General features: G+C 33.1%; 2 protein-coding genes and 2 pseudogenes across 2 annotated transcripts; 2 read left to right on the top strand and 2 right to left on the bottom strand.

Annotated features, from left to right (window-relative positions):
• Positions 1-1,156: 1,156 nt before the first annotated feature.
• LOC147939882 (E3 ubiquitin-protein ligase SINA-like 7 pseudogene) lies at positions 1,157-1,874 on the bottom strand (annotated as a pseudogene).
• Positions 1,875-6,898: 5,024 nt separating this feature from the next.
• On the bottom strand, positions 6,899-7,366 carry LOC104709426 (uncharacterized). The gene has a single exon (XM_010426042.1). It carries the CDS (start codon positions 7,364-7,366, stop codon positions 6,899-6,901), a length of 468 nt encoding a protein of 155 aa, XP_010424344.1.
• A 225-nt stretch (positions 7,367-7,591) lies between these two features.
• Positions 7,592-9,571, top strand: LOC147939881 (uncharacterized; annotated as a pseudogene).
• Positions 9,572-9,586: 15 nt separating this feature from the next.
• Positions 9,587-10,580, top strand: LOC147939880 (uncharacterized). The gene is made up of 3 exons (XM_087461069.1): positions 9,587-9,684; positions 9,770-10,220; positions 10,302-10,580. The coding sequence occupies exons 1-3, from the start codon at positions 9,587-9,589 to the stop codon at positions 10,578-10,580; spliced, it is 828 nt and encodes a 275-aa protein (XP_087317195.1).
• The last annotated feature ends 6,610 nt before the right edge of the window (positions 10,581-17,190 follow it).

The following is a 17,190-nucleotide window of genomic DNA, read 5'->3' as shown; positions in this document are numbered from 1 at the left end:
CTTACTGAGCAACAATAATTTCCGCTTGTTCAACTAGCTGAGGGTTAGGCTGCTGGTCAAGGCGTCTCAGTCTCCTTTCTCCATGCAAAATGTAAATTTTATATTCTTTCAGTCACCTCTTTGTATTACCTGTGGCATAAAAAGAATTGGGAGTAGAGTGTAAGGTGTTAGCATAACAGATTATTTGAATCAATATTCCACAAACAGAAGGTGGAGATAGAGAATCTTGTGGCAACAAATAAGAGAGCAATCATGGGATGAAAACAAATGCTTATTGAGGAAAGTGCTTAAAATGAATCAATAGAGAAAGCAAGTCATGGCAATGTAATAGAATAGAATAGAAGAAAAACCATGGCTCACATTACTAGTATTCCTTTCTACAAAAATACTCATTATGGCGTTGCATTTTTCAAACACAAATCAAATCGTCACCAAAACAAAAGCCAAAATCAGAAGCAATTAATCAATAATGTTAGGCTCAACAGTATCATATTCATCAAAATAATCAAAGCTTCCTAGCGTTAACGCCATTACAAAGAGCTGATGATGGAAAATAACAACCCCAGTAGACCAACAAAAAATCAACAGCAAAATCTACTACCACATAGATCAATCAATACAAGCTTCTCTCGATATTAATTATTCAGACACACACAAATCGAAAGCAAAAGTAACATAGATTCACAAACACAAAAACAAAGTTCTTAAACTGTAAACATATTTGTCAGTTAACCGAAACATGTTCAATCATGTTATTCCAAAAAAAAAAAAAACTGGATGTCACACTGGTACCGACTGAATAGTCTTTTTCAAATAGCAAGATCAAATTTTACACTGGATGAAAAAGAATAGTATTAATGGCTTTACCTGTGATTGTAGAATCTAGAGATGGTATATATAAAAACTGAAATTTTAGAGATGATATATAAAAACCACAAATCTTGGCCAAAAGAGAACTCATTTTAGTCTTTACGCTTTGGTCGATCTGTGTCTGGTCATAGAATGAAATTTGTAACAGCTCAAAAAAGCAACATCGATAAATTAAAGACGATTGGAGGTCCTGCCTACATAGATTCTTCAACATACAATAAAAACAGAAATTAAGCCGAACACACAACCGAAATGTCTCTTAATTTCCCTATCAAACCATATTTTATTACACTTGATTGACCTTCTTGATGGTAAGCTTCATCTCCAACAAGTCACCACGCAATGAAGAGTGAGGGATCAACATGAACTTCTCTAGAGGGGTTTGAAAACTCACTTTAAGAATCCTCTTCATGTCTGGTGATTCATAAGTCATAGTGTGCCCATCGACAGTGTAGGAGAGTTGATATGAGAACTTTCCTACTGTTGGAGAAGATGGTCCAATGCAGCTTACAGTTACACACACACCGTACGGCTCTCTAAAACACTGCACTGCAAACAATCTGTCCGATATATCATCCACATGGATTTTTATCTTATCACTGATGTTCTTCCGAACAGTAGAGGGTACTTTATATGTGAAGGATCCATCTCGGGGAGCAAAACACAAGTATCTTTCTGTTCTGTTCCTAATTCTGCTTTAAAGTTATAATCTTGATAGTTTCAAGAACCACAACTCCAATTAAGAACGTATCTTACAAAACTTGAGACATAAACAGAATCCTCAGAACAGAAACACACCGAAAAAAGAAACTATTAAATTCAAGTGGAAACAAGACCTGGAAGATAGGAACAGTCAATGTTTCGAAGCAAATGGGACACTTCAGAACCTCAAGATCCATCTGCAATGTCGAGCGTTTCTTCGCTCCATCAGTCCGAGATACCGACGAAGAAGTTTGTCTCTTTGGAGAGACACTAGTACTCCTGTAAATCGAGGCTCCAACCATGTCAGAGGAAGAGGCTTTTAGCTCTTGGAAATCCTAACCGGAGAAGATGGCTAGAACCCTAAATCCCTCATTTACAGAATTAGTATAATTAAATGTACTTTAATTTATTTGATTAAAAATCTAAGTTATTTGGTGGATCAATGTTTTTTGGGGAATTTTGTCAATTTTACAACATTTGCTTAAAAACTTTCGAGTTCTACCACAAAGAAAACAATCTTTTCTGATCTATAATGGAGTAGATAAATTGACTAAATTGTGTTGCATATAATGGGTTGGAAATAACACCTGAATAAGCAAAATGAATTATGTTATTTAATATATATTTGATTTTTTGGCAACATAGATGGACATTAATTCTTGGGACTAGACAGACAAGTGGAACCCGTAGTAGACACTTTATAATCTGAAACTTACGTAGAGTTTTTAGAGATCTAGTTGGTGGAATACCGTAAGTGTGTGGACAATTTTAATTATGTGGACAAGGTTTGTCTGATAAACAAGTTGAGGAATACAAAGTTGTCCATTAGCTTAAAGTACTTGCCCATTTGTCAAGTATATTATCTACAGGGGTTTTTGTGAATCATGCAGTAAATGACATGGTAAATAAATTATTGTTTTTGTAAAATAAGTTGTCCATCATAAGATTAAGGAAAAATGATTGTCAGCTACTTCAATTATAGTCCAACACATGATCATACATACAAACAATATAAATGTCTTCTTAACTACGTGAACTATTGTCATCACATAAGTACATCCATAAACAAACATAGGTCATGTATACAACATCATAAACATTCACCTCCGGTGTTTAGTTGCCCAGAATCCGGCATTGACCAGTATTGACTGACGTTGATCAATATTAACCGGCGTTGACCAATGTTGACCGGCGTTGACCAGAAAAATATTCAAATTTTTTTTTCTTTTTTCCTAAAAATTAATTTTTTTGGTTTTATGTATTTTTGACAAATAAATAAAAAGATAAAGTTTAGTATAATTTACAAAAAAATAACAACAAAAAGTTATATGCCAAAAGAATATAAAAAAATTATATACCCAAAAAAAATTAAAAACTATATGACAAACAAAATTTGTGGTATATCTAGTAACTAATTTTGTTAATACAGAAAATATACCAAAATAATATAATAAAATTATACCACCAAAATTTTTATGTGTAGTAGATTTTTTCATAAAACTATAACGAATATATATCTTTTCCTTTGAAAATCATTTTCTATTTTGTATTTTCAAAGGTGGGGGTTTTAAATATATATATATTTTTAATTATTTATAAGATTATGTCATTTGAAATATATCCAAGACATTGCCAACTATTTCTTTGTTTTTAATAAGAAAAAGAAAGGAAGAAAAAATTTAAAAATTCTATTTATTTACATGAAAGACATATATCTAGAAGATAATTGAAACATGGATTATTCTATCTTAACCTATGAATGAATGAATGATGACATGCAAACAAACAGACTTAGGCTAAGATGATCAAAATGTATGCAAGGTGTTTCAATACCCTTATGATGTTGTAGCATAATGGATGTCAATCCATAAAGAGTGTGATATGTAAGCAGTCAAGATGTGATCAATGCATTCAAGTTAAGCCAAATATAATTATGATTTCTTTCTAACAACCTATTGAAAATAATGAAATGCAATGAAGTAAGGCAACTTAAGACAATACTGATGCTGAATTAAACTATAGAACAAGTGCAATAAACAAGACTAAGTAGAATTAACTAATAAGTAGAAGAAAACAGGAATAGAACAATGCATAAGCAAGAAAGTAAAATGGAGCTCGACCTAGCACTCGGTTGAGTGCATGGTCGAGTGGGGGGTCGAGTTGACAAGCGAATGAACAGAAACAGAGCAAATAATGAAAACAGAGCAAACAACAAGCAATTAACAATACTTAAACAGGGAAATCAAAAAACAAAGAAAGGTCCTAAAGATGGATTCATGGGATGGACTCAAGCTATGGCTATCTAAATTGGTCAACAAACCTCAATCAACATTGAGCTATCTCTAGACAATGATCTTCTAATACATGTTAATCCATTCTCATGACAATAACAATCAAGCCAAGATACTTCTTAGACCTAGTTCTCACTAGCTATTACATATCAAAGCAGGCATTAAACAACCAGATCATCAATGTCAAAAATCATAGTAAACATCTCATCTCTTAGCATGCTTCATGATAATCTCTAGTATTAGCCTTATCTAACAACTTAGACATTGGTATGATGCTAAGAAGCTTATGATCTATCCTTACCCTCTCAGTATAAGAATAGCATAGAACATATCTAATCTAGAAGAGATATATAACAATCAAGTTTGACCAATCTAAACAACCATAACCCTTATCCAGCCTAATCCATCCCTAAGATCCTAAGCCACTAATAAGATCTAAAAATCATCATGAAGAACACAAACCCATAAATTAATGAAACTATCATGATTAGAAAGATGAGATAAAGATGAACAATTTAATACAAAGAAGTGAAAGCAAATATTCAACAGATTCAAAGTTATGAAGGTTACAAATCTATGAAAATCTAGAGAAAAGATAAGAGATGATGCAATAAAGTAAAAAAAGCTAAAAATGGCAAAAACTAGGTTATGAGGTGTCTACATGGTCTCCAGGGTTTCTCTCCTCGGCCACAAGTGCCAGTACACATATATATAGTAAAGAGAGAGAAGCCCTAGTTAGCTAGAGGACAAAACAGAGAGACGGCGGTCAGCTCGACCATGTGCTCGGTCGAGTGCATGGTCGAGTGGTTGGTCTGTCACGTAGCTCGAGTCTTTCGATCTGGGATGATATCCGTTCAGTAAAATCGGGACAACTCTTGCACTACACCTCTGATTGCCTTTAAACCACTGGCATTAGAAATTTAACTCAATTTCCTACAACTCTCATGAAGGATACGGAAGCTGAATCACAACGGAAGATCTTCATTTGGATCGATCTTTGAGGATCTCGTTATGAATTCGACCGAGTACTCGACCATGTACCTGCTCGACTGTTGTGGTCGAGTTGCCTTGCGAATCCACTTCCTGATACTTTCAGTCCTCTTGTTTAGCTCCAGAAATAATACCAAGTCATTCCTTACCCTCTTAGAGCTCCATAACACCTAATAATACTCCAAATGCACAAATGTATGCAATGCATGCTTCTAAACATCCTAAGTGCATATTTGGACATAAATGGCTAGAAAACCTAAGGAATCATTTCTATATGATGCAAAACATGAACTAAACAAGGCCTTAAATATGGTAAATTATAGTAACATCAATAATTAAAAAACAAAAGTTGATTTTGTAAAATCAAAGGTTGGTTTTGTAAAATCGAAGAAATAGTTGGCAGGATATATTTCAAATTACATAATCTTATAAATAAGTAAAAAGAAAAAATATTTAAAACCCCACCTTTGAAAATACAAAATAAATAATGATTTTTAAAAGGAAAATGTATATGTTTGTTATATTTTTATGAAAATATCTACTACACATAAAATTTTGATGGTATAGTTTTATTATATTATTTTGGTATATTTTCTGTATTAACAAAATTAGTTACTAGATACCACAAATTTTGTTTGTCATAAAATTTTTAATTTTTTTTGGTATATAATTTCTAGTATTTTTTGTTGTTATATTTTGTTTTTACAAATTATACAAATTATTTATATTTTTTATTTATTTATCAAAAATACATAAAAGCAAAAAAATTATTATTTTTAAGAAAAAAGAAAAAAAAAATATTTATTTTGAATATTTTTTCTGGTCAACGCCGGTAAAGACTGGTCAACGTCGGTAAACATTGGTCAACGCCGGATTCCGGCCAACCAAACACCGGAATTGAATGTTTATGATGTTGTACACATAACCTATGTTTGATTATGGATGTCCTTATGTGATGACAATAGTTCACGCAATTAGCAAGGCATTTATATTATTTGTTTGTGTGGCCATGTAGCTGGTAATCTTTTTTTCCTAAGATTAATAGTGGACACTCTGGTGTGTTTAATTGGTTCACCAAATCAATAGCTCCGGCGGTGGCAACAGTGAATGTCATAAGAAAGAAAACAGAGGTGAGCTTCTAAAAAAGTTGACGAAGAGCAAAAAAAAACAGAGAGAAAATTTTTGGAAAGAAAAGTTGTAAACATTATCAACAAAAAAGGTTTTTTTTTGTGTTTTGATTTTGTGGATTTGGAGAGATGTAGAGATAATTAATGGAAGAAGAAGAAAGAGATTAGAAAAAAAAGAATGAGATAAGTGTCCCGTAGAAATGTGTGCAGAGAATTAATGGAGGAAGAAAGAGATGAGAAAGTAAAAAAGACAAGACAGCAAAACAAATTGAAAAAACCTTTATTTTTGTTTTGAGGAAGGAAATGAGGAAGGTTATTTTAGTATATATCTTTTATGCTTATGGTATGTCTTAAAAAGAGTTAGCAAATGTGGTAGAGATGATGAGTTTAGTTTTAGAATATGATAGAATTGTTAGAATTTTTTTTTTTGGTGTGGATTTAGTAATACTTTGGTTCTTGATCTGATGATAGGGAATTCAATAATACGACAAATATTACAATCTCTATCTACTGTACTTTTTTTTTCAACAAAAAATTAGCTCAAAAGAGCCAATGGGTGGAAAACTGTTTACAAACAAAACATTATGCGGAGATGTACGCGCTTGGCATACCAAAGAATCTGCATTTACATTTGCATTTCTAGAAACAAAAGATAAAGAGAAAAAAAAAGAAAATTCCTCCCTGTCACTCTTGATATCATCGAGGTATGTCGAAAATGTCGGCCAGTAATCAGGAGAAGACACCATCTTCACCAAGTCTGAACAGTCTGTGTAGAAAGCCACATCACGGAATTCATGTCTGATCATACACCGCATATCCCAAATGAAAGCTTCGACTTCGGCATGTAGGGGAAACGCTCCGTCGGTAATTTTTAGCTCCCATGGTTGGCGTCGGATCCTGGTACTGGGTACAAAACCATCATGCGCCTACAAACGAATCTCCTACTTTCCAAGATCCCTCAATGAAACAACGGTAGCCTGAATAGATAGTAGGAAGGGAGCTTGCAGTCGCCCTTAGCCTTGGGTGAGAGTCAAAATGGCAGGAAGTGAGATCCTCATCCTCGCCCTCCTCCTGGGCATGCTGCCAGGTCAGCGCCTCGCCTTCTGCTACCCAAATAATCTCCTCAGGCTGCTCATCTTCATTCTCAAAAACTCGTGCATTCTTTGCTTTCCATATATACCACAAAATCCAAGGATAAGCCGATACTTGAGAACCCGAATTCTTAGAGCCTAAAAAATAGTCCAAATTTGCACACACTGACTTCATTGGAAAGGAATTTGGTCCCACTGGTACCTGAGATAACGCCCAAACTTGACGAGTCGGTGGACAAATAAAAAGGGCATGACTCACTGTTTCCTCATCGGCACCACACCGTGCACAACCCATGTCGTAGGCCAGACCACGCCTTTGCAAATTTGCCGAAACCAAAATGCACCCTGACAATACCTACCACATAAAATGTTGGAGTTTTGGTGGACAACGGACCTGCCAAATGCTAGCTAGGAGATGAGTAATCTCTGGCCCACAACCAAGAGGCTGGAAAGTCCTAGTTACCGCCTTACGTTCCGTATGATACCATGACTTAACCGTATATTTCCCATTCTTCGTAAAATGCCAACGAAGAGAGTATGTCTGCCGAAAACTTCCTAAAAGTACCGCCCCTATTAATGCAACATCCAAAGGATCAAAAAATCTTGTTAAGCAAATCCATCCGCCATGAATTAGTTCCACGATCAATTAAGTAGGAAATTTTAAGAGCAGGATCCTGAACCGGACCCTTACTTATAGCTGGTCTCGGAAATCTATATATTGTACTTATCTAAGCAATATTGTTAAAAATTTGACCATACTATCATGTGACATATCACAAAAAATGTCATTGCATTTTAATTAATTTAATAACTAACCAAAGAAAAGCTTATGTTGGTTTATAAAATAATAAAACAATATTTTTGAAATTATTTAACAGATTTTATTTATTGTTTCAGAAATTTTAGGAAACAATAACAAACTATTTAGAATAATTAAAAAACTTAACTTTATTTATAAAACTAAGATTAAATATATGCATCCCTAAATTTTTTAATAATGACATATATATTTTAAAACTAAGATACAACATTGCTTATATTTTAAAAATAGAAAATATTATATCTAATTTATTAAATATTTTTTTGCTCTGCAAATCAATGCAGTAACATCTTATTAAAATCCAAGAAATCACGAATGTTATATTAGAACATGCTTTGTTTATTTAGAACATGCTATTGTTTATTTAGAACATGCTAATTTTAATAATTACATGTTAATGGTAACTGAGTGCAGGCAAGATTTGAGCTTGATGAAGAGTTTCAAATGATTGATGTGCCGAAGCAGATGGGAAATCTGTGGAAGGCATACAAGTCACGCTTTGTCAGGAAACTTAATGAGGCTAAGAATAACCAGCAGAGGATTAATCTGAGACCAATGAACATTTCTCCTCTCGACTGGCATAAATTTGTGAAAGCAAAAACAAGCCAAGCCTTTAAGTTATTGACTTTAAATTATGTAAGTTTAATATTTGAGTGATGGTTAATAACATGTTTAAATGTTAGGTTGTGAGTGACACGGCTAAAGAAAGGAGGAAGAAACAGATCCCTCACACTACTAGTCATAAAAGAATGGTCAGACTTACGGAAGAAATGGTAAGCATACTACCATCTATGTTTTTTGATCTGGTAAGATCTACCTTGATAATTGATGTGTTGTTTTTTTCACAGAAAGTTGAAAGCAAGGATCCATCTGAAGTTACAAGGCTAAAGGTTTGGGTCAAGTCGCGTACCAAAAAAGATGGTACACCAGTTAATACGAATGTCGCAGAAAAGATTGTAGGTTCCAAATTGGTGTGTGGCTTAGTGATTTTGTTACCCATTAAATATTGTATTTCCTCTTATCCAGAAAAAGGCAGCTGAACTGGTTGGTACTGATGGTCCAACAAGTACAACAAATCCGGATGTAGATCATTTCTCCCAGCTTTTGGGACCTGACAATCCTGGTATGCTGAGGGCAATGGGTAGAGGCATGAGTAAGACCAAATTAGCTAGTTTCCAAATTAAGAACAAATGTATGGCTGACATGCAAGAGAAGCAAGTTCAGTTAGTAAAGCAGATAAATTAGTTGCAAAATGAAATTATGGATTTAAAGAAGCAGGTTAGTTAATTACTTTGACAATTCTCAAGTATTCATTAACTTGCTAATTTATAAAATGGAATTTGACATTGCTTTCTTAAATTACAGGGACTAGAGCCTGAAATTGGTGAAACTCAGCTCCAAGAGAAAGTAATTCCTTATTCTTATTATATATGATCAGTTATTCCTTCAAGCTTATTTAAATTTCTATATGTTTATTTTCGACTTCAATATTTGTAGAGTGTAAACAAAAAATCACACCTTAGGTGTGTGTTGGTTGATTGGACTGACACTGATGAAAACATTGTTGAGGGGCGTATTCTTTCTTTTGATCTTGATGACATAGTGAATGACTCTCGTCTAGGCCCTACGGATCTGAAAGTGTTGGTTGAATCTGCTACGAAACTAGATGCATTCCTCTAGAGACCTGCAACTAAAATGTTTACTATTGAGGAAGTTGTTGGACAGATGATTGCATGGCCTGCAGATAAATGTGTTCTTTTGGATAAAGAGGTCCAATTAGAAGACATTGCGCCGAGGGTAAAATTTATTGTCCTTTCTAGATAATTTTTTGTCCTTTACTATATTCTTATTTGAATTGTGTTTTTGTGAATGTGTATGACTTGGCCTAAATGGAAGTTCCCTGAACAAATGTCAACTACTGGATTTGTCTATGGATGAATTGATTGTTGCTGAGGGTCATTGGCACACACAAGAACCATCTGCATTAGTTAATGGTCTTCCTATGGGGCCAAAAGCTGTTAAAGTATTCGTGGATTCAGTATGTCAACCTGACACGTTCATATGGAGGCCTACAATGGACACGACATACCTGGAGGACTATTTGATGACTTATGTAGCATGGCCTGCCCATAAAGTTGTTCTTCAGAATGGCGAGAGTTCTCCTAAACATAATTCTCCATCAACTAATATACCATCAGGTTCTACATCAACAATAAAGGCAAAATCATCCTCAACATGTTCTAAATCACCTATTGAGGATGCAACAGGTCCAGGCTCTCCAACTAAGAAAACTCTACCGCATTCACAGTCTCTTATCATGGAATCTCAGGTAAATGTTTTCGATATGTTATGAAGTTGTTTCTGTCAAGTCATATGATTGTTGGTTGGCTTATATTATTTGACATTGCAGCGTATCAATGAAGTTGTCTCAAAGGAAAATAAGAAGTGCAGACTGATGGATATTACCGGAAAGAAGCTGGTTGTTGCTGAAGGACGATGGGCAACAAACGATCTAGACCAAAAGGTTCACTTTGTTCGTTTGGGTTCTAATGCAGTTAAAGTGTGGGTAGATATTGTCAACGTAAGAGATGCATCAGTTTGGAGGCCATCAGAAGAAATCGAGATGATGGAAGATGCCATTGGCACAATCATTGCATGGCTAGAGGACAAAGTAATCATCATGTCTTAAATTAACCATGAGGTTTACTGTCTCCTACTTCAGACTTACAATCTATCTTATGGATTTGCTTTTTATCTTCAGACTTGTCTTGTTCCTTATGGATTTTAAACTTGTGTTATGTACTATGTATTATGTTGGATAGTGAAATGGTGAATTAGGGGATTTAATATTAATACAGGTTCCGGGTCAATTTCAAAATAACAAGAAACCAGTGTTCTCAAAACACTTATAATTGCATCTAAAATCCTGCTATAACATAATATATTATAGCATAAACATATTGCTAACGAAAACTGAATTAAACCGTTTAACTAACGTTATGGTAGAATCATCTAACATAGCGTGTATAATGACTTATAACATTATCTTTAAAATTTTGAAAAGCGGGATAAACACCGGGCTTCTACTATATCAACACTAACACCAACTACACGAGACGGGAGATGCTATAAGCCTAGAACAGTGAACAGCTTCGTCTTATTTAGTTTTAGGCTTCTTGGGTAAGAAGAAAGATTACTTCATCTCACCACATCTCCATCTCTCCATCTCACCACATCTCCATCTTCACCATTGCTCCATCTCTCCATGAATTAGGTATGTAGATTTCTGGATTTTTTTGGAAGTTGATTGTTATGATGTATTAGTTTCTTTAGATTATGTCAATTTGTTTACTCGATTTCAACCCAGATTTCAATCCAGATTTTTTTACTCGATTTCAATTTTTGCATGTTGATTATTATGATTTCTTAGTTTCATAAGCTTATGTCAATTTCTAAAACTTGATTTCATTCCACATTGCAAAGATAAAAAAATTACAAAAATTTCGATGATTTTACAAAAACTATAATTTAAATCATATGGGATTTGGGTTAGGATTTGGGATTTTTGATCTAAAACACACAGCTATAATAATCTCATTATTAGTTGTAACCAGTTTTGAGAGTAATAATATATTGATGAAGCCTTGTTTTAAACAATATCGACTTGGACTCAAGTACTCAGCTCTGTCTATATATCTACAATTGATGGAAGTAAGCTTGAATTTCGTGAGTATTAGTTTTCTTGACTTGTAGTGAGTTTACTTGTTTAACAGATGCATCTACCGCACTAGTGTTTTTTTAATGAAATGATAAAGTCCGCTTAAGAGAATTTTCTTCTTCCAATGTTGTTATATTTATGTTCTGCATTATCTAATGATTTAGTTAGGCTGATGCTTTATATTGTAAGCCTTTACACGAAATTCTCCACTTTTTTTATAGACTAATTAATCACATTTACAAATACTAAAATCAATTATTAATTCAATTCTACTGGTCACGTTTTCTACTAAAAAAAAAATGGTGAAATGATTTACAAATGCTTGCTTTGCTTATTCTCTTCTCTTATCTTAGATGTCAATTAATTCTATCTACTTCTAATTCAGAATTCTGTGTGTATTTAATTGCGAGCGCAGTATGACATGGCTCTGCAATTGAGCCACAACTAGTAAGCGATTACAAGTTATGTCATACATGTTGTCTGTCAAAATTTGAATAACACCTAAATCATAGTCTACTGCATTTTGTGTACATATCAAAGTGTGACATGTATTACCGTTAGTCTAAAGAATTTTAGGGGGCTGCGATTTGCTACTCTGCTTTCATGAGTTGATGTAGCTCCACTGGGCGTCTCTTCTCTACTCACCATACTCTCAAAACTGGTTATAACTAATAATCAGATTTTTCTTGTTCTTAAATCATACTTTTAGTAATTGAAAAATGATTGCCAGCTATTTGAAGTATACACCAACACATGACTACACATACAAACAATATAAATGTCCTGTTAACTACGTGAATTATTGTTATCACATAAGGACATCCATAAACAAACATAGGTTATGTGTACAACACCATAAACATTAAATTTTGGCCGGAATTCGGCGTTGACCAGAAAAAATATTCAAAAAAAATGTTTTTTTTTTCTTTTTTCTTAATAATATTTTTTTTGTTTTTATGTAGTTTTGATAAATAAATAAAAAAGATTAAATAATTTGTATACTTTCCTTACAAAAACAAAAAAACAACAAAAAGTTATACAACAAAAAAATACAAAATTATATACCAAAAAAATTAGAAATTATATGACAAACAAAATTTGTGATATATCTAGTAACTAATTTTGTTAATACAGAAAATATACCAAAAATAATATAATAAAACTATGCCACCAAAATTTTATGTGTAGTAGATTGTTTCATAAAACTATAACAAATATATACATTTTCCTTTTAAGAATCAGTTTTTTTTTATTTCGTATTTATAAAGGTGGGGTTTTAATTTTTTTTTTCTTTTTACTTATTCATAAGATTATGTCATTTGAAATATCCAAGACATTACCAACTATTTCTTTGTTTTTAATAAGAAAAACTAAGGAAGAAAATAATGAAAATTCTATTTATTTACATGAAAGACATATATCAAGAAGATAGTTAAAAAACAAAAGTTGATTTTGTAAAATCAAAGGTTGATATATTAAAAAAAAAAGAAATAGTTGGCAATGCCTTGGATATATTTCAAATGAAATAATCTTATAAATAAGTATAAAAGAAAAAAATATTTAAAACCCCATCTTTGAAAATACAAAACAAAAAAAATGATATTTAAAACGGAAAGGTATATATTTGTTATAGTTTTATAAAAAAATCTACTACACATAAAATTTTGGTGGTACAGTTTTATTATATTATCTTTTGTATATTTACTGTATTAACAAAATTAGTTACTAGATATACCACAAATTTTGTTTGTCATAAAATTTTTGATTTTTGTTGGTACATAATTTTCTTATATTTTTTTGTTGTTATATTTTGTTTTTGTAAACTATACAAATCATTTAATATTTTTTTATTTATTTATAAAAATATATAAAAACAAAAAATTATTATTTTTAGGAAAAAAGAAAAAAAATTGAATATTTTTTTCTGGTCAACACTGGTCAACGCCGGTCAACACCAGATTCCGTCCAAAATTTAATGTTTATGGTGTTGTACACATAACCTATGTTTGTTTATGGATGTCCTTATGTGACGACAATAGTTCACGTAGTTAACATATATTGTTTGTATGTGTGGTCATGTATTGGCATATACTTCAAGTAGCTGGCAATCATTTTTCCTTTAGTAATCTGTATTTTTTTTTTCGAAAAGTTGAAGTCGCATATCTGATTTGATTTGATTCAGTTGTGGCTAATTCATACTAATTCATTTTTGTTTTATTTGGCAGGAATGGAAAAAAGGTATCCTAAGCGGCTTATGGAATATGGAAGTGAGCCACAAGTTGGGCAGATAAATAACTCATGTCGAATGTCTATTTTGAACAAAATCAAGAGTGCATTACCAGAGGAGTATGAGATTGTGAAGGGTGATCCAGTTTTCGCAAGTATTTTTGCATTGTATGAGAATGGTCTTGGGTACTCAGCTCGGTTGATACACAGCATCAGATGTAGGCAGTTGGTGACTAAGCGAAGACATGAGCTGCAGTTTTTGTTCAGTAAGAAGCCGCTTAGATTATCGATGCAAGAATTTCATGTAGTTACTGGGCTAAAGTTCAATGATGATTTTAGTGGTGATTCAGAGGAATGGACAGATGATAATGGGTTTTGGAGTAAAGTGTTGAAGAGAGGTGGTATCATTACCATTCAAAGTTTGATGAAGACCCACCTTGAAGCAGCTCCATCGTGGGGAAAAATAGAAGATAAGATTCGGTTTGTGTATGTTTGTGTAATTGCTGGGTTGGTAGTGGCTAAGGATGAGAAGAAAGCTATACCACATTCATACATCAAGCTGGTCATGGATCTTAAGAAGGTTAGGAGTTATCCTTGGGGTCTTGTAGCTTTTGACCATTTAGTTAGCTTTATAATGAAAGCAAGAAAGAAACTGAAGAACCCCATAAGCTGGTCATTGCATACATTTCCATAGTAGCCTGTAAAGCTTCCTTACTGCTAAAATATCCGCCCTTCTTTACCATTGAATCTTCCAATTTTGAACCAGCACCATCACCAAGATTAACATCAGTAGGCTTTTCTAATACAACATCAGTTGGCTTATGTGAATTCCTTGAAATAATAGCTACTGATTTTTCCAGATCAACTCCCACATCATCACCATCACTTGTATCATGTGGGTCCTTATTCAGATCGAACTGGACTTTACTCCTATCATCATCAACTATTCCTTTGAACGTAACACACAACCGAATCATGTTTTTCCTTTTCAGATATGCAAGAAAATTTTTCATTCCTCTATCATTTGTCAATACAACGGGAGGAGAATCAACTTTAACCTTTGTGGGTAAATAACTGAATTCCACATCAAATATACTTTGCTCTATTTCATAGTCTTCTGAAACCATCACCTTCAACTCTTTAAGAGACGTAGTGGGTTGCAAAGTCAGTAATCTCGCACGTTTTTCTTCATCATCAATAAATCTCCACTCCTTGTTTGCACCATGTGTCCATACACCACAAGTAACGTAGATTTGCATCATAAACAATTAAGTGAAATTTTCATGGAAGGTGGAAGAGATGGTAAACACCCGATCACAATATCATAAGTTATGTCGAATGTCAATTTTTCCTGTTTTTGTGTTTCTTCTAAATAATTTAGAATACACATTCTAAAATATATTAGAACATATCTAAACAATAAATACAGAATCGTAACCATAAATTACGATTATTCAGAAAATATTCACTTTCCTGATTTAGTTTATTTTCTTTCTATTTCTAGAGTATTCTAAGTTTTACAGATTATGAATTCTAAAATGTTTATGGTATATATTCTACTTCTTTTAGGATACAAGGTAAAACATAGAAAATATATTCTGAATTGATGTAGAATGAAGAAAATGTAGAATACATATTCTTAATTTGGTAGAACATACAAAATTCAGTTTCTGAAGTTTTTAGAACAAATTTTCCTCTAAACTTCGTAAAACATGTATAAATTGTAGAATGAATAATCTAAATGTTTCAGAACTTGAAAAAATAGTAGAAAGTCTTTTCTGAACAATTTAGACCAGAAATCATCAATTTACAAACTGATTTTTGACACTCAAAAACTCCTAACATGAATTTACTGTTTCTTTTTTGGTTTAAACTCCTAAAAACTTCACTATATCTATTAGTAAGGGCATTTCTGTCATAATTGACAATTTTCAAAAAAAGTGTATATGGACAAATGTTTGGAAAAAACTATTTTATTTCTAATTTTCCATTATCTGCTAAGGAACTCAATTAATTGTCATAATTCCTTTTAATTTTTCTATAAAAAGGAATCTCAAGATATTCACATTAATAATAAAATAAAAAGATATTCACCTGAAATCACATATTAAAGGAACTGTTTCAATGAAATTATAACGAAACAACGTCGTGTTTTGAAAATTGAAGTTTTGAAACGTGTAATGTACTTGGAAACTAATTTGGTATATGGTTGTAAAATCATTTTTTTTTTGGCCCGGGTAGCTTCAGTTCTTGACATCTTGACTTATTTTTTTGTAGCTCACATTGATGTAATTCAAAGTTTAATTCTCTAACTCTAGTTTTCAAATATATTTAGAACTTTGAGATCAAGATTAAAGAACAACTTTTCTTTATTAACTTTAGAAAAATTCTTCAAAAACTAAAGCTCTTCAAAACTCTCAATCACAAAACTCTCTCCTGAACTCACAATTCATATATTATGCTACAACCCAGCATCTTTTTATATATAATCTTCTTAGTATATTTTCCTAATCCTAATAGGAAAACTTCTAATTCTATAACTTCTATTATATTTAGATATCTCCTAAATATAATCTTCAATTTCTATTTCTTGGTAAGCTTGGTCTCCAAACTTACTTCAAGCTTACTCCAACATTTTCCCTCCTAAACTTGAAATCTTCTTCAGCTACCTCTCTCATGCCAATGAGATCTCTCATCTCCTTGAATTTGTTCCTACCAAGTGCTTTGGTGAGGATATCAGCTTTCTGTTCATCCCCAGGAACATGTACCACCTCCACTTGTCCATTTTCAACACACTCTCTAATAAAGTGGTACCTTGTATGAATATGTTTACTACGACCATGGAACACCGGATTTTTTGTAAGAGCAATGGCTGACCGATTGTCAATTTCAATTGTAACCTTCTCACATGTCTCTCCTGTCACTTCTTCGAGTAGGTCCTGTAACCAAATAGCTTGTCTCGCTGCCTCATTTCCGGCCATAAATTCAGCTTCACATGAAGACAAGGCAAATGTGTCTTGCTTTTGAGAACACCACGTTATTGGACTTTCTCCAAGGTAGAAGATGTGTCCTGTTGTACTATTACCGTCATGAGGGTCGACATTGTAACTGCTGTCGCTGTAGCCTACTAACCTCGGCACCCTTGTTGTTGATCGTTCGAATGTCAAGCCTAAGTTAATTGTTCCCTTTAAGTATCGCAAGCACTTCTTCATTGTGACACCATGTGATACCTTAGGATCCTGCATATACCGACTTAGGACTCCCACACAGTACGACAAGTCAGGTCGTGTATGCAAGAGGTACCGTAGACATCGGCTGTTTCTCCTGTAGACAGTGGCGTCGATAGATTCTTCTT

Source organism: Camelina sativa, chromosome 8 (genome assembly GCF_030686135.1).
Source record: "Camelina sativa cultivar CO46 ecotype springtype chromosome 8, ASM3068613v1".
Lineage (NCBI taxonomy): Eukaryota > Viridiplantae > Streptophyta > Magnoliopsida > Brassicales > Brassicaceae > Camelina > Camelina sativa.
Note: the sequence above shows the minus strand (reverse complement) of the source record. Positions and strands in the feature narration are given on the sequence as shown.